Here is a 21,317-nt window from a genome sequence, read left to right as displayed (position 1 = left end):
ATATTTTTTATGAGAGAATTTTAACGTATAAATTTAAGCTTTGATGACTTTGCTATGCAAAAATGTAGATTAAAAGTAGAATAATAATAAATAAATTTATCTCTTCCATTGTTGTACATTCCTATATCATATTTTTGACAATAAAATAAATATCATGCATTAAATTTCATACTGTATTCATTTTTTTTATCACTGAATGAAAACGGATTGATGTTTTATAAAAACAGCAACTACTGGTAAATTTTTAATTTCTTGCATTTAAAAAATACAGTTTCATCATTGTTCAATCAAACAACAGTATACATCTTCATTTGCTTAATGACTATTACGTTTTAATGCTTATCTCGGAAAAAGAGAAAATCTATAATGTTTAATGATCGATGGAAACAATATCTACAAACAATTTATACATATTCAACACTACTTATGGCTCGTAAGAAGAAAGTAGGTACATGTAATTAAAAACTTGTAGGTAACTACATACACCTTTCGTTTCGTTTCCGAAAATAAACACGTACAAAATTAAAAATTTAGATTTAAGAATTATAATCTTAATCATATTTTACTGCTTTTCTTGTATTTGCATTGAATTCTTCTGTTATTTTGTTACGATTTTAACATTTTCATGTTACATATTATACAACTGTATGAGAAATAGATGATTTTTAGAAATTGAATAACAAGAGATGTACATTCCAAATGTATCATTGAAATGATTGCATTATTACCTTATTATTATTATAGTAAAACTCAAATTTTTAATTTATTTACATATATACAAAGTTCTTTAGAATTGGTGAATGTTTTGCTACGGTTGATCTTTATGTTACAATCAGAAATGAAAGTTTTTAGGCAAGAACAGAAAAGTATAAGTTTTCTAATGAACAGTATTTTCAGTTCATAACTTGCACTATATTTAAAACATCTGTTCACACATATGTGTAATATATTAGATAGTTTATTACGAATAAACGGAAAACCAAGTGTTTTCAAGTCATACTTTACTGATACTCGTAATTATCACATAGTTTCAAGGACGAATGTTTCAAATACGCGTACTTACTTTATTCTGCCTTTTATTTGAAAATTTACTATAAATTTGTTATAACATCTATCAAGATATATATCCAATATCTTATACTAACAAAGATATTCGCCAATTCTGAGATGAACTATACTTATGCATAAATGAAAATTACACGATGTGGAATAAAGAAATTATTACATGAGAATGTTTTAGTTGAATAACAGAATGGAGTTTAAAAATTTTGCGTTGATTATCAAGTGGCCTTATTCATGTACATACAGATATATCGTACGAAAAATGCCAATAATTAATAGAAAAATACTATACATTTGTACTTTTCAAAAGTGAGACATTCCCAAATTCGATTAAAAATTATTACCTTCCTTTCGTTTTTGGTGGCGAAATTAGGAAGACCAATTATACGGACGATTGAATTTAACTTACCCCCCCTCCCCCCTGCATGTATACTTATGTGAAAACTGGAATTGTATCATCCTTTAATATACTAATTATAATGATTTGAAAATGATTCAAAATGATGATAAATATAATTTAAACATTTTTTACATTCAAGATAATGATTAATAATAAATATATTGTTTTTACTATTCTTAATTAAATTCAGTTAAAAACACTTCTATTTAAAAATGACATGTAGTTTGAAACAAAGAATAAGAGATTGCTACACTGAATCCCGTTTATGTACCTACGCATATACTCATAAATAATTAGAATTATTGTTTTACTTGCGGCATATAAAATCTATACTCATGAAATATAATGATAATCTACTCTACATTATGAATTTTAACCAAACATTTGAAATCATTCTTGCTGAAGTTCTGCTAATTTGTCTCTCACTTTCTGTAAAACCCCAGTCATTTGTTCGTACTTACCCGTTGAATCTGGCAGGTTCACGAAATTGATTACATCGCAAATATTTTTTGAAAATTTTTCAGACGATGGCAACTTGCTATATGGAGATGCGCTCTGCAAAACGGGCGTACCTAGATCAACCGATTTCACACTTCCACAGCTTGAATTTAGTGTACTTTGACGCAACCGATTCGATTCTGGCGTCACTTCGTTACTAGGTGGTGGCATATCTGATTTTAACATCGGCGAGTCATTCTTTGACAAAACATTAGAATTTGAGGGCGAACTTGTTGATTCTTGGAGTTCTATCTCTACTAGCAATCGCTTTTTCATGTTTTCTAAGTCGCATAACGACGGTGAATTCGTCCGAGAAGATGGCGATGCACTATGTTCCTGTAACATTTCATGGAACTAATTGTTCGTAGAATTAGAGGATCGCTAAATTGGACGAGTGTATTTTGTTACGATCATGAATAATATAAATAGTACCGGCGATTCAGGGAATTGCAATTCTTGCAATGAATGATAGTCTGAATCTTCGGATATTGGCTGTATTGAAGGTAACGGCGGTTCTGGTGGCTTTACAGTGGATTCCGGTGGTAACGGTGGCACAAAAAGTCCATTAACAGGTACACATTCTACTAAACTTTCTATTTGCAAGATGGTAAAATAGTTTTGTATTATACACATACACCCCATTATAGTACTAGCTAAGAAGTATAAATATTTATAAATTATACCTCCCAAATCTTCTATTTCCATCGCAGTAGATTCCGGTATTAAATTATTTTTTAGTTCGGTATTAGATATTTTGAGTTTTTTCCTTTTATAACCATCATCTGCTTTTTTCCCTTTTAGCATCAACAACATTGTTTGCTTACTATGAAGATTCTGTGTCTGTGTTCCCCAATATTGTCCATGCTCCTATTATTTATAATGAGTTTGCAATATATGAGATTTATGAATTAACTCATAAAATCATTTTATCTCTTATGTTGCTTACGTCGCGAATACCGATTGGAGGCGGTACATTAAAACCAGGGAAATCATATATTTTTTTTACATCATATTGGTCTCTATCTCCATCCTCAAAAATTATTCCCTTCTCGTTAGGATCGTTTTCTGCGATACCTTCAGAGTTGAATAACGACAAACCAGAGTGTTGTAAGCGTGCTTCCTCCAACCAGCCTGGAGGGTAGCCAAGTTTTCTCATTCTAAGAAAAATATTTTAACATACGAAAACAATAAAAACTGTTTGTCCTTTTATGTCAAAAACCTTGTTGCATATCTGTATTTCTATTCTGATTATACAGTAGAATGTCGATTAGCTGAACCAATAGGGAAACAAATTTGCTCATAAAGTTACGCCAACCAAGTGGGTCCAATGTGAAGTTAAACACTCAATCAATTACAGAGACTATAAAATTTACAAGGACATCAAAAACCACAAATTTCCCCCTCCTAGAGAAAGAACCCTAGACAAGTAAAATGTACAGACTCATTCGAAAAACGAAACCCTACCTGCTTTTTAGACATAAAGATCATTGTTTCAAAAATCGGCCGTTCGAATAATCAACACTTGTATAATGAATATTTTACTGTACTTAGGAAGGGAAAACATTTTCAAATATGTTTATATATATGTAACAGCAGTAAAATATTTACTTTTACAACAAAAGTAATATAAATATAACATATACAATAAAAATATCAAATTCTATAATGAAACAAATAAAAATATTTACCTGTATATATGCCTAGGTAATTCATGATCTCTAAGACCCAATGCTTTACGTAAACTACTACTTAATTGGCCGGGGATCATGTGGCCAAATCTTTGATCATCGTCTAAATGATATCTAACAGACTTTCTAACAGAATTTCCTTGGATATTGAAATTTTTTCTATTTTTATTAATATTAGCCTGAATGCGTGGTTTTGGACAATCTCGTAAATTATGATTATCCATACAATTAAAACACATTAATTTTGGTGGACAGTCATCCTTTTCCTCCTTTTTTGATTCTGGCTTATTATTTTCAAATACATTTTCATATTTCTAAAATGGTATATATCACGATATTAAATAATTAATAACAATAATTAATTAAATATAATGATGTGATGTATAAATATTAAATATTACAATAAAACTATGTACCTTCCCATACGTTGGGACATCAAGATCATCTTTAAGTTTTGGTTGTTTATCTACTGTAAACAATGTGTCACATATTATATCTTGACTCTCTTCGCTCTCTGTGATAGTTTCAACTGATTGACTCGCAGAGTCTATGTCATTATCCCAAATTTCCAATGTTAAACTGTCATTTTCTGAACTTTTAAATGTGGAGGGTATCAATTCCTCCAGAAACTCTTTTATCTGTTTACTATATTGCCTATTATTTTGATAACAAAAATGTAAACAAAAATTAATAGAACATAATACAAGAGGCTAGGAAAGAACGTATCTACAGGGTGTCCCAAATTTCAATGGTCAAATTTGATCAATAATTTCTATAAGTTTAAATAACAACAAAAACATTATATTATAATTTGACCAATATAGAGCATTTCTATTTAATATGAACTTATAAGACGCGTAAACAACTAGTGTCGTTTAACCAATTAACATGGAAATATATTAAGGACAATAATACACGTTACAAGATTGAGAACTTTTGAATAAACATAATGTATACATCGGTTGATAGTAAACAAACTATTTCTCACCGTGAAACACTTTCGTCTCGAAACATAACCTTAACAAGTGGTTTTGAAGTATATGTCGTATTGTCGCAGATTTGCGACGTAGAAGCGTTTGTATTTTGATCTGCATTTTCACTGGTAGTATCCGTCTCGTTCGCAGCGTTGTTCGATGACAAGTTTCTTTCAGTAAAATGTTCAGTTGGATCATTGTTAAGATCATTGATGGTATCTTGGCTCGAGTCCAAATCAATCACCTCTTCGTCGGTGTCTCCGATAGTGATTGTTGGATTCATGGAAAATCTATGGACACTGGCACGAGAACATAGATAAAATTTGTTTTTATGGACGTGAAGATTTTTCACGTGAAAATTTTCCCTTTCCCAGATTTTTTCGTTTTGAAGAAAACACGAAACACGACACTTTGATCTCATGAAATTTCACGAACGCGTCGAAACTTTATGATAGGGGACGCTCTACACTGGCGCCTGTTTAGTTAAGTGCGGTGAATATTTTTTTCAAATTTAATAATGAGGTAAAAGAGAAAATATGAAATTTGATTGCCTTCTCTTTATTTTTTTTTTGTACTTAGTACTAATTTTAAATATTGATTTTATAATGAACTCTGTACTACGTTACGTTTGTCGCAGAATTTTCTAATATAGTAGAAACATTTAGCCTGCTCTTAATTAAAATTTTTCGTTTCTACATGCATTATAAAATACATAAGTTTAATGCTTAAATATTGAGAATATTGTACGTTTCAACGAAAATTTGTTGATTAAAAATTATGCCAGTTTGTCCATTTTAATAGATGGCACTGACGGTACAAGCTATGCCGCTTAAATTTGAATAGCAATATTTGCAACGTTCAATTTGGTACATATATTTACTTTGAAGAGCATAGAAATTAAAATTGTTAAGAATAATTTCAGTCTTGGGTGCCATTAATGTCCCTAAGGAGACATCAGTGTTAATTAGTGTCGATAATAATATATATATGGGCATATTGAGGACAAAAATTAATTAAATGCGCTATACTATACATTTTTTAAATTCAAAAAACGACAGTTTCACTCTAGAAAAATTCATAATGTCTATTTTAAAAGCTATTCGAGAGTCATATACCAAACGTAAAATAGAAAATTCTAAGAGGAATGGTTGGCGACACGCCATTTTTAGTCCTCAGACTAAACAACTTGTTAAAGGTTATTATAAAGGAGAATGGAAAAACGATAAAAAAGAAGGCAAGGGTAATGAGATAGACAGGTATAGTAACTATTGTAATTGCTGTGATTACCGTAAACGGTGGTAAAATCACAATTTCAGATATTCTTTTTATTATCGCTTTCGAAGTTCTTAATGTTTTTGAATTGTTCTAAAACGGAAATGTCATTTATCACTGCGAAATAACCAAAATTCATCGATTCGAAATTTCAAAGAAACGGATGGGTATACGAAGGCAATTGGCTCAATGGTAAAAGACACGGTTATGGCTCGTTAAGTAAAATTTCGAAAAATGGCATTATTCGTCAACGTTACCTCGGCGAATGGGTGGCTGGAAAAAAGAATGGATTCGGATACGGCTGGTATACAGATAACAGTTATTACGAAGGTGATTTTTGGCAGAATAAACGGCAGGGTTATGGTCGTATTTGGTACTGTAACGGCGACTATTACGAGGGCACTTGGAGAAACGATCTTTACGATGGCGTGGGAATCTTTGTCAAAGGTTCTCGATCTTATTTTACTACTTAACGACACTTTGTATAAATCGAGAACATTTTTTTTTCAAATCGATTATCGTTAATTATAATATACAAATAGGTCAATGATGCGTTTTGTATTTTCGATGCTAGAGTGAGAAGCTACGTAATGTTTAAATGAAATATTTTATAGTCAACGGAAATAGATACGAGGGTGAATTTGTCGAGGGCAAGAAAGAAGGTCGCGGCACGTTTTATCACATAGTTACCGGGCAGAAGCAACGTGGTTTCTGGAGAAACGATTCTTGCATAAGTGGGATAATTTCAGACTTATATTGGCGTCAGTCTGCTCCTCAACCGACGCCATATCCTATTCCACGGGTAAGACACATATGATGATAGTAACAATACAATAAAATCTTCGTAACTGTTCGTATGTTCAGTGTACATATTTTTTGCGTTTTCGATTGGAAGAACGAACTGGCCGAAGACATCGACGACAATGAAGATACGGAACCCGTTTACTACGAACCTGTTTGCAAGAAGCCACCGAAACGTATAATCGCAAATGTATGCGTGTCCGTAAACACATGTCCTTGTCTGGATTCTATTTTCTAAATAAATCTACCTTTCGCGACTTCTTTTCTTTACAACAGGACGTAATAATACGAGAGATAATACACCAGCTGAATTAATATTACTCGTATAATTTATTCTGGCAAAAGCGCCGCTATTATATATATTTATATGTATATTAACGTTGTGTACGTATGAACCGTCCGACTGCGTTGAATACAAATTATGTACAATTAAATTGCCGCATCTTGTGGATTCGTTTCATTTCCTTTTCTTAATGACGGCAGTATATTTACCAAGCACAAACGCAAGAGAGACAATGTAACCATACAACTGTTGCATAACACAACAGAATAAACGTAACAGCCAAATCGTTTGCTTGCCTCTGTACAAAGAGTTTGAAAAAGTCGTTTGAGCATAAGGCTGTTACGCGAAATCGTGAATAAAACGAACGAAACTAAAGAAATCGCGGAATAATGCCCCGCGAAATAGGCACGTTTTCAAAAGAGATAAGTACACTCAACGCGGTTCAGTCACGCATACTCGGCGAACAACAAACTTCCATTCACGAACTCTTCGAGCCGTTGCACGCGATACTGCTGCGATTAATAATACACACCTACTGCGTACCGTTTAACCGTTACATTTAAGTCGCTACGCGAAAAAGGGAATGTTTTTGAGCTTTCCGTTGAACGTTGGGCTCTCTGATAACCAGGGAATAATAATAGGAATTACATTGCTTGTAAAAAGGAACGGTTGTTCCATTTTAAAATTGCACGCAAAGTGAGTTCCTCCAATATTGTGAGAAAAAAAAGATATAGACGAAGTCTTTCTTTTTGTGTTACAGGGACATTAGAAATAACATACATATATCCGGTTACAAGAATTCACATCAAGTTAGGGGAATATGGCCAACTAATTCCTCCTCTTTTGTGGATCACGCCCAGTCTCGTCGTATGCTAAGTAGGATTAAGATTATTCGATTATTATTATTTGAATTGAATACTTTAATACTTTAAACGACGCTGTTTATGACGTACATATGTTAAGAACTGGTTAACACGAAGAGGGATAACATTCAGCAGGTCATATTTCTCCAAGTTGGCAAAAATTTTTGTAACTGTGTATACGTAAGACAGTCGTGTTCGGTATAGTTTCGGAGCAATTGTCTTTCGGTTGCTTCGATATGCACAATTCTTCGCGCAATCGGTCGCGTTATCGGAGATTCTCTGCCCTCCTCTGGTTCCTCCACGAGAGGTTATCACATTTCACGGGTAAACGCGCTGCAAGATGCCTCGCGACCCGTTCAGACCACGTGTGTCACACCGGTCTGTAACAGATTCACGCCGTTTCTGCCCTCGACGTCCGTCGACTCTATCTGCTCTTTAAGTAACTCTAGTTCCCTTATACCGGACACCGTGACCTCGTACTTGTGAGCAACTAGGCTCCGGTAAAAGTGTATCGCGAAAGCGAGGAAAATTATTAACACCGGTATTAATACGATGCATGCTGACCACGCGGCCACTTGGGAGAAATCGTAGAATTTCACCCAACACAGTATGGCGATTTCAAAGAGAAACAATAACAGTCCTAGCAACGTGGAGAACGCCCACGCCACCTCAATGTACCAATGTAAACGTTCGTGCGGCGATTCGTGCACCAGACTGATGCTGTGAAGATTACAAACGGCCTCTATGTTCGGCAGGATGCACGTCGATATCATCAGGGCCAGCATGTGAACCGCCACCAGCAGCGTCGTACACACGGCGAACGCGATTAGCATCTCAGACGGAACCTTCGTGTCGGAGTTCAACTGTACCTCCACCATGGCGACCTGTGGCGATAAAACAATTGTCAACGCACGCGCGTAATCTGTAATTTTAAATATCGTAATCTAATCGAATCCCATAGATAGCGTAAAGTTTATATATTCAAGAAACAAAAAGGAATAATCTATTCTTTTTTTATCGTTCAGTTATTCATAATTTTCTATATCTTGTCGTCTATCCTTCCAAACAAAAACACACGTGTACTATTTTTAACTTCTCAGTTTTCTTATGTTTTTTTTTCTTTTTCTAGCGATAGCGCCGTTGATTTTTAAAGAAATTGTACAAAAATGATGTGTACCATGGCGAAACCGGAAAGTAGAGCAGACGTCTTGCTCGACGCTTTGAGTTTCGCTCGGCTGAGCTGCAGTTTTCTCCAAGAGAGATAACCCGGCGTGTGAAGGCCATCCCCTGACTGCGACATCTTCGACTGGCGAACAGAAAGAAGAGAGAAGAGGCAAATTATTCGGTGACATGAGGATGGCGACCGATCGAAGCGAACCGATCTCTCTACAGTACACGTTCAACCGAAACGATACTCGTTAACTGGTAGCAGTGACTCGGTTTTCCGCGAGCACAGTGGCCAATTATACGATCCAATTTATGCATCACTGATTCAGATTATCAAGCGGTGCGATACGACAACGTTAGCTAATCCAAGCAACGCGCACCGAGTCAATAGAACAATTTCGAACATGCTTATGACCGTTCGAGGCACGCGATCGGATTACATAGCGCATTTACACGTACGACAATGCGATAGAAATTGTTTCACGTATAGCGATGGGATCGACACCGATACCAGACTTAAAATAAATAAAAAGATTTTGATTCTTTTTGATATTTCGATATCAATTTGTATCGATACGTATCATTGCGGTGTTTATCCCATGACTATGCACGTATACTGTTGAATAGTTGAAGTATAGGATATTGTTAACCAACGTATTTCTATTGTTTCATACGATTACTCTTGTTAATATTCGAACGTCACAGTACTTCTATCATTAATATCGGGCAACTAAATTCGCGATTTTATTGTTTATAAACACTATGTTTGTATATTATTTTTGTTGATCTACGAAGTATCGATCTAGGGAGAATCTAAGCGCTCTATAAATAAATTATAAGATGAAAAATGTTCCGCGACTGAAACAGTTTGGGAAACCGCTGGATTATGCAACATCTAACTTCTTCCGGATTTAAGGCGCATGTCACGTGACATCAAGTTACGACTTTTGTTACCGTGACAGCGGCTGTCACGACGTATGTCATCGTGAAAAATGAAAATCGCGTTGTCATGACATTCCAATCAGTGTCACGATATCAATATGAATTTGATTTTTAGCAACGTTACCAACACAATGTTACGCACGTGTTGTGTGCAATCAAAGTCACATGCTAGTATTATTACGATTCTCAATTAACGGTAATAGGGAGGAGTTGCCTAATGCTTAGAACAAATTAATTTGTTCTTAGAAAAAGATTAATGCGTAATAATAGATTTTTTAAGTATCAAATTACAATGTACAATATTAATTTGCATATCAATTAGTACCAAATAAGTAATATATTATAAGATAAATTTACATGCATACATTTTCCATATAATTCGTTGCACGATGCAACAACAAACGTTTCAGAACTTCAGGTTACATGTTAGGTATCGCGAGAAAACGGTGTAAAAAAAAATTCTATCCGGATAATTACATATCAGGTGATAATCACCGTCCAGATAATTGGCGTTCAACTGTACAAGCACGTAAGAAAGAAAGACACGTACCGAGAGTAGATGGCAATGTCGGTGCCAATGGGAGAACTTGCCAAAAGTCCCGTGTAGGACAAAAAACCAATGGGTGTTGAACGAAACAAATCGCAAGGAGAATTAACGAAAACCTAGCAGGCAAAGAGGAGGGGATCCAGTACCGATGGATCGACGCGGCTGCGAGAGATCTAGCAAGCGAGACAAAAAAACACAAAACATTCGAGTTACTCGATCAGTTGATAAAAAATAATGTAATTGTAAATAGTCGATAACGTGACAAATTTCAAAAGCAACTCTTCACACTTTAATTTTGATAATTCAATTTTAATACGCTAACGAGGAATTCTTTCTATTTCATACATGCGTCGTTAATATTTTTTCAGATAAGGCGTAGCGTTGCACACAGGATATGCGATAAGAGAATTCCTACAGTCAGGGAAAACAAAACGCGAGATATAAAAGTTTGTAGTAGAATTTTTACTATTTCATAAAAGTCTGATGCACCTATATCTTCTTGTAGCTGATACAGAACGCTCCTCGTACTAAATTCTGCGAACGTCGAGGTGCTAATATTTCTTGTACGCTTAGTTTATGTAAGTGAAATTCAGAAGCAAGAACGGAACTGAAGTTGTTAAAGCGAGAATAATTAACTAGCATGTAATTGTGGGAGGCACATTGTGTACTATGTCATTAACTGAGACGGTGGCGTGGTTTGAACAATTCCAATTGATTTTATCCGCGCTTTCCAAGGATACCACGGTAACAAGATAAATTTGATTTGTTCCGGTTTGACGCATTTAACATTCACTACGGAATATGAACGTATCTTCGTAGTCTGTAAATTTAGTTACTTCTCAACAGAGATGAACAATACAATAGGAGGCATTTAAGACAGACTATTTAAATAACCCATTTACTTTTGACGACAGACAAAAATGCTTTCAACGAATCACGCCCATCTCTGCTACTCCGTCGTGAATCACTATAGCCAATAGCTTCGTAATAGACAGCGCTATTTACCAAATGAAAGCAACGAACAAGCTAATTGATCCCTATCGTCGAGTTTCAATTGAGATGCAACAATATCCGATACACCGTTGTTCGTAAATTCTGAAATAGTCTTTGATATTGTGCGTGACTTATTCTGTATATTCTCGGTAAACAAACAAATTTCAATCGTTCGTGTATCCTCTGGAATATACCTTAACATTTGAATCGTTCTTATACTCCCTGAAAAAGAATTACAAAATATTTAGAATTCGGAACAGGCAATGAATTAATTAGAATACTGTTAGCCGTGAAACAGTCGCAGATGGCAAAAGAGCATATCGAGCGATAAGAAAAGAACGATAGAATGTGATAGTTAGCGGTGACACGCGGGGATAAAGAGGAAACGAACTGCAAGGAGATCAAAGGGAAACAAGGGGAGACTACCGACCTGACAATCGTGGAATCGCTTGTGGAAGCAGTGGCCGTCAGCGTTGCGCAGATGTGTGCGCGCCACGTGTACGTGGATCGGTAACCGCGTGGAGGGGAATACCGCTCCGCCTTCCGCGCCAAACACTGAATTGCGTCCAGTGCTTGTCGACCATATGGACATCAGGCTCGATTCTTGCGCGTTCCTGACCAACGCTGAAACAGAGAAAAAGATCATGAATTTATATTACACGTGTCTCGACAATCTATTTATAGACGAAGAAAGTAAGCGACGAGACTCGTCGCGATCGGTGTTAGCAGGATTCCAAGACTAGGGTTGCCACCTTTCAACTTTACCAAACCCCGAGATTATTCGTAATAAAACCGGTGGGTTGGTAATGGAGGACACTGAACCGAATAATTATACTCTCGATTATCTGTAAATAATTCAAAATTACACATACCATTTATTGTATTTATATTTTATTCTTTTTTATAATTTATGTATTTATTCGTTTGTAAGTAGCAATGCATTCGAGACGCCATCTGTAAACATTATGAATGTTCGTATGCAAAAGATTAATTAAGTCATTGTTAGAAACGCGTGTCTCTCAATGACGTCCTCGAAAGAATATTCGGAATAAAGAACGTACGACGAAAAAGAAATAAACATGTCACTTGACTTTAATAGAGTGTAAACTGTATCGCTGTTACTTCCACCGACAGCGACAAGTGGCGAAGCGTTGACGGTATTCGAATAATGGGGGCGTTGCACGCATAGCGTTCTATTTCATTTACGCGCGCTATTACGCAAATGATATGTTTCCCGCGATCTTCAATTTATCGCTTACCGCGTGTCGGAATGTCGAAACGCGGAAATAATTTTCCTTTGCTATTTCAAAACAAACATTAATTTAAAGTCGTTTATAAATTAGCATCTTTGTTGCAATCGTAGGTCATTGTACCGGGAAATTGTCACGATCTGTGATTCATAGACACATCTCAGTTAAAAATAAGTTAGTGTTTTAAGAATAGTAATACTTGAAATTATCTATAAGCAAAGAATATAATAAAGAATTTTAATAAATAATGATCAAAATTATCGATCATTGGATTCGAAACGGAACACGAGACTCGATAATCGTCGATTGAAGAAGGATTCTTACCCAAACTTTGCGAATTTCATTATTTGGAAACCGAAAGTCGTAGAGCATGACAAATAATTTTAAACCGTGACTCATTTCAACGAGTTTCAGAGACTGGCGACTTGCATCTACAAACTAGTTTTTTTCGCATAACTGTCTTTTTTTTCGATTTAACCTTGATGAATTCCCGTTGTGGGGGAAAAACACCGGTGGCGATAGTGCAGCGTGGGTTCGGACCAAAATAAATACATGACCGAGAAAGACGATTTTTTTCCAACCACTTCGATGGTACTGTTTTAACTTGAAATATAAGGTCAGAATGTATTTAACTGTCTTCTGACTTATGATAATCGAAACTCTGTCTTAATAATAAATTAACATAATAAACGTTTGAATATTACTACATGCGTGCTGTAAATATATTTGTATGCTGTATATCGGTCACGGAAACGACCATCAGATGCATACAAGGTATAACTCGAGGTAACAATTAAAATAGTTCCTTTCACAAGGAAGTAGAAAATACGATCTGATAAAAGGATGCATCAAGTACGCAATGTGAATGCCACGATCAGTGAATAAAAGTAGTTTTAGGCACGGTTATGTATGCATGTGACTCCGCGTGTAAACCTGACGCACGTTCGTGCGCGTCGTTTTTCACTTTCTGTAAAAGCGTAAACGGTTCGTCTACATTGCCGTGGTCGTTGCAGCAAATATCGTTTAGAGATACGTGCCAATATCACTAAAAATACAGGGTCTACAGAATGCGTAGAGGTCCCCGTGGCGGCTCGCGTACGAAATTAAATCGCGATCGAAGAACAACGAAAACCGTTACCGGTGACAAAAACGATTACGTTCGCACGACATGCTTGACGGACATGTCGCGTCATTATGGAGGAGGATAACAAATTGCCCGAGGACCTTACGCCACCGTGTTCGTTTCTATTTTGAATGTAATAAGGAAAAAATTTTTTTGCCGCCAATAGGCTATTATTATTCAATGACAGAATATGAATAACAATAAGAAGTACTGCATAAACCGACAGAGCGATGTAAGTTCGCAGTAGTTCAAATTGGCAATACCTTAACGAATGCAATATGAAGTTAGTCAACCACTTTGTAAAGATAGAAACTGCAATTATATTTACCATTTTGAGGACGCAGAGAGGAACGAGCATACGAACGCGCGAACTCATGTCGAAGATCAACACTCCACGCACTACTCGCGATTTACGAAACAGCCGTTGAGAATGAGAGAAAATAACGATTGTTATAGGTCCCGAACTCGTATTAATCGAACATCGCGTTGTCAGACGTTTCGAATAATGAACTCGTTTTCGCGTGGCAACGAATCGCTCTAAATGACATCGACGAGAGACGGTAACGTACTGAATAAGACGCCGCGATCAGTGTGAGGCGCGATACAACCTCGACGAATGGTAACGACCGATGCCGAACTCGCCCGACGATCGCCGACCGCCTTCGGCTATGTACGAACAAGTTGAATCGACAAACTGAATTTTCGATCAAATGACACGTTACATTTTCTTTTTTATTAAATATACTGTAATTATTAATAATATACGTGTATACATTATGTGGAATTTAAGAGGATAATTAGATTTCCACTACTTCTTTTTCATATTTCAAAAATCACGAACCGAATTGACAAGTTATCAATTTTTGCTTGTTTCGACGAAGGATTGGATGAAAGCTGCACACGCGTAAAAATATTTGCTAACAAGTTTGAAGTATCTTTGTTTATATACTTCTTATCATGATTGTGTACATCGTATAACCTGTTATAATACAGGTGTTGCGAGACATGTACCACACCCGATTCGAGGATTAAACAGACACGCATTTAAATTCTTAATACATTGTGCATCTATTTGTTATAGCGGATTACTATTCTTGATTTCACAAATAAATCAGCGTAGCGGGAACAGGAGCCTCATTACTCACCGCAGTAGAGCGGTGACATACTGTGCTCTCCTTTCCTATTTCTAAATACGATGCACTATAAAATTTATATACTGCACATTTGTATGTAGGTAACGAATAACGGATAATCTAGATGAACTTTTTACCCGTGTCTTCATCCATATAAAAATTTTATATCTTTCTAATAAATGTAATAAAGAGATTCAAAAATGTATAGATTCGTAAATTCTTATTTAGGTTAGGTTTTACTCGTCACAACAAGACGAGGCCCTAACATAAATCATGAAGCTTTGCAGACGTATAAGAATTTTCGCCAGGGCGAGCTGGGACGCAAAGTGGTCGGCTAGTAGGTAATTTTACTTAGGCTTTTCCTCGTGGCAAGCATCCAGGACGAGACCACTTTTATCGAGAAGAGATGCAACGTCTGTTACCGCAGTCATGGTCAGGGCACCCCTAGCCTATTTGCTGATGGTAGCGTCTGATCTATTTAAATCTCAATTTTAACGGTGAAATTTTGCTTTGAAAGTGCACCGGCTTGTTTTCCATGGATCACCACAGGTGCATCGTTAATATTAGACGGTAGATTATATGTAAAGTGAGGGATAAAAGTTTTCGCACGTTAAGTTCGATAATATAAAAATGGTCTAAAACGATAAAGTCTAAAGATTGGATTTTGTTTTGTAATTTTTTTCTCGAAAATGCGTAGCATTTCGGGGGTATGTCTATTCACCAAATATGATTGTAACTGACCTCTGCAACCAAAAATAATTTTTTTAGAACGATTTGAAATTTTTCAATTTCGCCGAAAAACTTGTCCACATTATTGAATTTTTTTCTCGAAACTGCGTAGGATTTCGATGGTATGTCTATTCACAAAAAATGATTGTAATTGACCCCCGCTCCCGAAAATAATTTTTCCAGAGTGATTTGAAACTTTTCAATTTCGGCGAAAAATTTAGGCACCTTCTTGAATTGTTTTCTCGAAAATGCGTAGGATTTCGGAGGTACGTGAAAGTTGCGTTTTTTAATCCCTTACATAGTCAACTCACATATACATATTTATGCTCACACTGCAGCTGTCTGCTTATCAACACCAATTCATTGAATAATTTCTCAACTGACCCCCCCATCCACGAGAAGAGGTGGTAAATAAAGTTTAGTCGCTTTGACTGGTTGCTGTTTTCCTTGAAAATCTCGTGATCCCGTGTCAATAAACCGCACAACCGTAAAATCCTTCTGTTATTGTACTGGCTCTCTGAGAATTTCAAACATCTTTCACGAACCAGATAGAGAAACACCTTACTTTGTAGATGACTCAATTCGCGGAAAAATCCAAGTTGGTTTATTGCAGATCGTGTTGCATATAAATGTGCAGACATTTCGCCTGAGAAACTATTCGCAGTAATGGAACTTCGATGAAGGAAGTTACGCCTGTAATTATTGCACGACTTTATTATTATTAAATTTCTACGACATAACCAGGCGATTAATATATTGTATTTCAATTAAAAAAATCATTCGAATATGCTCGAACTTGGTCGCTGGAGACTTTCAGGACTAACGATTTCGCGGAATATGGTTAACGCGACTGTAACTGCCAGGTCGAGGGGTCAACTTGTCAGTTGTGCGTAAGCTCCACGTGTTTTACGGCGAATACAAAACAGAATTAACTATCAAAAAGGTTCGAGTAATATATCTTCACGGTGTCTCGTAATGATCTCGAGATTAAAAGAGTCCATAATATCGGAAGTTCTTATTATCGGGATGCCGGGATCTGTATACTTGTAACTAGCTATTCGCGGTATCCTGCTATTAGCCAAGAGTCGTCGTCGACCGTGCAGTTGTTTAATGCGTTTTGCAATCCATGGAAATAATGGATCAGATCTCCTGGATGAGTATAACTTAACTCTGTATTATGTAAACGGGATTATCCTCGTTGTACTATATTAAGGGTAATTCTTTCGGCTCACAATAATGCGAAACAAACTCAGAAACTACTTGTAGAAAGCATTCAAAAGAATATTCATTAAATATAGCGATTGGTCTACTATACAAGTTCTAAAGTATCGCATAAAGCTAGTGTTTCTTAACTTCTGGCAAATCTCCAAGAGAAAAATTATGTTATATTTAAAAAAGAAAAGAAAAAGGAAAATTCTTCACGCGCCGAAAGCTATTTGTGATTCAACAAATTTTCATACTCTACATTTCGAACATTTCAATTAGAATTATGATTGCAACGATGTGACATCATAAATTCTATATTGATTTGTAACTTATCACCACGAAATACAGAACATACAACTGATATCAAAATTTATCAGTTCCTAGAAGCATCGTTAAAAACTTTAAAAATGCAAGTTTGTAGAGGCTCTATCGATTTCAAACAATTATTGATAAATGATATAAATGTTTAAAGTGAATAAGTCACTACGTCTCAAAATATGCTACTTTGAAGCATTAGAATATTCCGGTTTTTAGTTTTCCGTGTAATTTCTAATAGAAGAGCTCCACGAATGTATAATACTCGAGAAATGGAACATTTCTGTCTATTTTACTAATATATTCTTTCGTATCCTTGTTCTCCGAACGACTTAGACTTAACACATTACCGACGGGAAACGAGTATTCTCGTTTTACGACAAATTTGTGTCTTTTTAGTAATCTCTCCGACAACACAAGAAAACAAATTCTATTATCCACATATAGCTCCTGAAAATTTTAATAAACTATATTAATTACAAAAATACTTATCACATTTTTAATATATAAGTTTTAAGAAAAATGCCACGTCGTTAATGTGTTAATTATTATTAAGAATATTAGTCCGACGACTGTTTCACTTACGAGCACTATTTTCAGCTCTACGACGAGTTTCCATGTTCACCATTGCAGCAGAGCATCCATGGACACAAAGCATCCAATATGGTACTCTAATTGAACAGGCAACTACGTCTCAATACTTTTCCACGAAGCAACAACGAATGCTACACATTATAACTGTTTTTATAAGTCGCGATATTTTTTTACATTTTCCAGGTCATTATCGCTCAATAATTAACCTTTATCTTCGCGCGAAGCATTGCTAAGTCGGTATTCAAATGTTCCACTCGCGACACGAAACTTCCGGGACGTTTCCACCGAAACGAACGCGCGCACTGTTCTTTTTTGCCCGCTCGAATTATTTCGACGCGTCGTCGAAACTGAAACATGCGATCGAGATTTCTGATTCTTGACAGAGGACAGATCGGGAAAAAACGAACACGCGCATGCGGCGCCGCGAGTCTATCGACAATTGCCTCGATAAATGATATTTATTGTCCTCGATATGAACGATACTTCCCCACCCTTTCATCTGATAATTTAAGACACTCTCTTCGCGTCGCGAAGATCATCAACGAAAGTCGCCGAGAGACGAACGAACGCGTGAGATTTACAGGGGCCTGGCGTTATTATGTTTTATTGCGCTTAGTTGGCCACGGAACAGTGTGGTGTGTTCGAGCGAGGCCGAGAGAAAGGTGCCTTTGGAACCAGACATTCCCACTTGCTAATGTTTCCTTCCGACCAGTGTTTCCCAACGTTCTGTTTTTCTGGAAAACCTTCTTATGAAAAGTTTGGAACATCATCCATTGCACGCCCCTGTGGACAAGATTTTTGTTTCAACGCTTTGCCAACTGTATACTTTTCGTAAATCGTGCCCAATAACATGACTTAACACGAACTTCTATAACTCCTGTAATAACAAATATTTGTATACACATCGTTGCTTATGAGTCGAGCGTCCAATCACAGTTTACATTTACATAATTTTTAGTAGCAAGGACTCGTAAATAAAAGATTTGTACTTTTCTAAATGCAACGTAAGAACCACTGTTTTGGGTCATTGCCTTGATAGTATAAACACGAACGTGCACGGTCTCGTTTCCGCGTAGAACCTTGACTCAATTCTTTACACTTAACGACACAAGTTCTTTATGTAATTAAAAGTCGAACGGCTTCCTTAGATTAATTTTACGCTCAGTGAATTTCAACGCAGAAATAATTTCCGGGTAAATAGTATACGCAGTATATTTACTTTGAACGCTTGTCGAAACAAGTTATAAATAGGTTAGGATATTCACAATGTAACGAAAGGCGATGACGCAAATAAACGAAATTCATCAATCAATCGGTACAAGGTTAACACGTAGACAAAGTTTGGGAATGAGAACGTATAGCGAATATATGTTAAAGAAATATGTGTCAAGAAGTCGGCGAGATCGATGACATAGTAAATAATTATTAAGTTCTGTAGCCAAGATTATATACCAACTGTACTGTAGAGACTATCAGTCCTAGCAGGAAGTCTTTAGGAATATTTTAGTAAGCCATCGAAAAGCCTGTGATTAAACAAAGATTACTTGACAGTACTACAATGTGTACGAAATGATAGATAACGACGAGGATAACGTCTAAAGGACTTAACGAAAGAATAGCACAAGTGTGTCTATAGGCCGTTGCATATTTTCATTGATACAATAGCGATTGTAGTAACGGAACACGTAATCAGAATATATAATCAATGTTCACGAATCTTCGTTGCTTAAGATAGAGAACAATCATACAAAAAATCACTTACTCGACACGTCCCCGACAATCGGAGAATTCGTTCAACTTCGATACCGGCGAATGAATTCCGTTACAAGGTGCACTTCCTTTCCGAAATTTATGCCGGCACAGGACGCCGATAACGTATCGTTCACAATGGATCTGCATTCTTCGATGCAGCTGCAACCGACAGCTAAGGTTGCATGAGCCACGTTTCTTCCTCGTATTTCGAACACTAATTAACCGAAAAGATGTTCTTAATATCAGCTAAATCCTTTGTTTGCTAACGGAGAAAACACGCACGAAACCACGTACCACTTCGCATTCTACGCCATGACTAGGCGCGCGACGAAAACCGGAGCGAGAGATCGATCGAGGTCGAACAAGCGTGAGAGTCAATATTCGTGTGGTAACAGCGAAACCCTTCGCTAGATGGCGCCGCCGATGCCTCGAAACTGGCGGCATTGCATTTAATTTCAGTCTCCCCTCCACGAAGAAACAAGCGAACCTCTTATAATAGAATTATAGATCTATATAAATAAATCAGGAGCTCACCAATTCTTTAAATTGCCGAGGTTACGATAATGACATACAATAGAGCAAAATTTCTGATCGATACGCATTGGTTATGACATTCGCGCGATTCCAAGCAGCGAGAGGTTACGTTTTCGAGCTAGTTACAGTCTCAAGTAAGCGACAACACGGCGCTCTAACCACGTATAATAACGCAAATCATGTATTTGTAAAGCCAAATTAAATAACGTCACGCTGCAAATTTACTCACAAACTCCCGCGCATTTGTCCAGTCCTATGCTGCATCGTTCCCAGTGCAAGCTGCACTCCGCAGAAGAGGAAGAGCTCATTTCGTCAAGCGCGGTTGAATATCTCCGACTCGATCGTCGAGGGGAGACAATCGAGTCGATGTCCTGATCGATTTCTGCTTCCCTACGGTGAATCTGTGCGCGATCGAAGAAGTGGTGGGGTACCGTTGCACGTAGCGCCGGCGTCGACAACAGCGGTGAACAGAACAGTGCCATTCTTTGGGTACCGGTCAACGCGGAGCATTCGTTTTTAGTGAGGAATTGGCTCTCGAACTGGAGCGCGGTCGTGGCGACTGCACGAGACACCTGTTGCACCATAAAGTAAGCCGGCAATCATAATGACACACGCGCTCTTTGAATGTTCCTGCCCGCGCGACAATTATCGTTTGCAAAGTGATCGTCGCCGACGATATCGCAGATTATGTTTGGAAAGTGAAACGGGACCGCGGTTTGTTTGCAAAGTGAAGTATCGTCGACAGTTTCTGCCGATAAAGTGAAAGAGACTACGACGAAACGCTACGAAGACGCTCGTTGGTAATATCGTATTCATACTTCGATGCGTGTTTTACGGTCGATGCGCGGACGAACCCGGCCACCGAGAATCTGTTCGATTGCAACACACTTTACGTGTACGTTTTCGCGCGTAAAGAGTACGAAGAAACTTACTGATTATATGCTTTACAACGCACGATATAGATCGTATATTATCGATACGATTGCAGTAATATTATCGAAGTATTTAAACGGTGGTAGTTTCGAATTCACTTTGAAAGTTCTTCGAAAATAAATATTTGGACAACATCTACTTCCTTTGGAGCTTTCGCTCACCTGAATGCAATATCCAACGCATACGAGCGTACCGTCACTTCGATTTTGCTATTCCATTTCTAAACTCCCTGGCCTAATTTATCATTATACACTCTTT

At 36.8% G+C, this 21,317-nt stretch overlaps 3 protein-coding genes across 4 annotated transcripts; 1 reads left to right on the top strand and 2 right to left on the bottom strand.

The window, feature by feature from the left end:
* Window positions 1-12: 12 nt before the first annotated feature.
* LOC143344953 (zinc finger CCHC domain-containing protein 8 homolog) lies at window positions 13-5,492 on the bottom strand. Of its 2 annotated transcripts, none has more exons than XM_076771605.1 (7): window positions 4,637-5,492; window positions 4,065-4,302; window positions 3,649-3,962; window positions 2,907-3,117; window positions 2,644-2,827; window positions 2,393-2,553; window positions 13-2,314 (listed from the first exon to the last, which is right to left on the bottom strand). In XM_076771605.1, exons 1-7 carry the CDS (start codon window positions 5,041-5,043, stop codon window positions 1,853-1,855), a joined length of 1,977 nt encoding a protein of 658 aa, XP_076627720.1. In that variant the 5' UTR covers window positions 5,044-5,492; the 3' UTR covers window positions 13-1,852. The 2 variants fall into 2 exon arrangements, with proteins under 2 accessions (XP_076627720.1, XP_076627721.1); XM_076771606.1 differs by having other exon boundaries at window positions 13-2,296.
* A 12-nt stretch (window positions 5,493-5,504) lies between these two features.
* LOC143344959 (uncharacterized) lies at window positions 5,505-6,933 on the top strand. Its single transcript, XM_076771613.1, is given in 4 exon segments — window positions 5,505-5,880; window positions 6,024-6,341; window positions 6,509-6,738; window positions 6,790-6,933. Coding segments are annotated over 4 exon segments (933 nt in total). The 5' UTR covers window positions 5,505-5,639.
* LOC143344954 (calcium release-activated calcium channel protein 1) lies at window positions 5,933-20,725 on the bottom strand. Its single transcript, XM_076771607.1, has 4 exons — window positions 20,356-20,725; window positions 11,921-12,114; window positions 9,019-9,147; window positions 5,933-8,725 (listed from the first exon to the last, which is right to left on the bottom strand). The coding sequence occupies exons 1-4, from the start codon at window positions 20,708-20,710 to the stop codon at window positions 8,198-8,200; spliced, it is 1,206 nt and encodes a 401-aa protein (XP_076627722.1). The 5' UTR covers window positions 20,711-20,725; the 3' UTR covers window positions 5,933-8,197.
* Between the last annotated feature and the right edge of the window lie 592 nt (window positions 20,726-21,317).

Source organism: Colletes latitarsis, chromosome 8 (assembly GCF_051014445.1).
Source record: "Colletes latitarsis isolate SP2378_abdomen chromosome 8, iyColLati1, whole genome shotgun sequence".
In the NCBI taxonomy this organism is placed as follows: domain Eukaryota; kingdom Metazoa; phylum Arthropoda; class Insecta; order Hymenoptera; family Colletidae; genus Colletes; species Colletes latitarsis.
This window is presented reverse-complemented; position numbering and strand designations above follow the sequence as displayed.

Excerpts from the sequence above, each read along its gene's own strand:
- LOC143344953 (XM_076771605.1), bottom strand. The coding sequence starts at position 5,043 with ATGAGATCAAAGTGTCGTGTTTCGTGTTTTCTTCAAAACGAAAAAATC. Across the intron at positions 4,303-4,636 it reads CGAGACGAAAGTGTTTCACG|GCAATATAGTAAACAGATAA; the intron begins GTGAGAAATAGT and ends TCAAAATAATAG. Across the intron at positions 2,315-2,392 it reads TGCAATTCCCTGAATCGCCG|TTCCATGAAATGTTACAGGA; the intron begins GTACTATTTATA and ends ACGAACAATTAG.
- LOC143344954 (XM_076771607.1), bottom strand. The coding sequence starts at position 20,710 with ATGGTGCAACAGGTGTCTCGTGCAGTCGCCACGACCGCGCTCCAGTTC. Across the intron at positions 12,115-20,355 it reads GGACAAATGCGCGGGAGTTT|CGTTGGTCAGGAACGCGCAA; the intron begins GTGAGTAAATTT and ends TCTCTGTTTCAG. Across the intron at positions 8,726-9,018 it reads TACTTTCCGGTTTCGCCATG|GTCGCCATGGTGGAGGTACA; the intron begins GTACACATCATT and ends TTATCGCCACAG.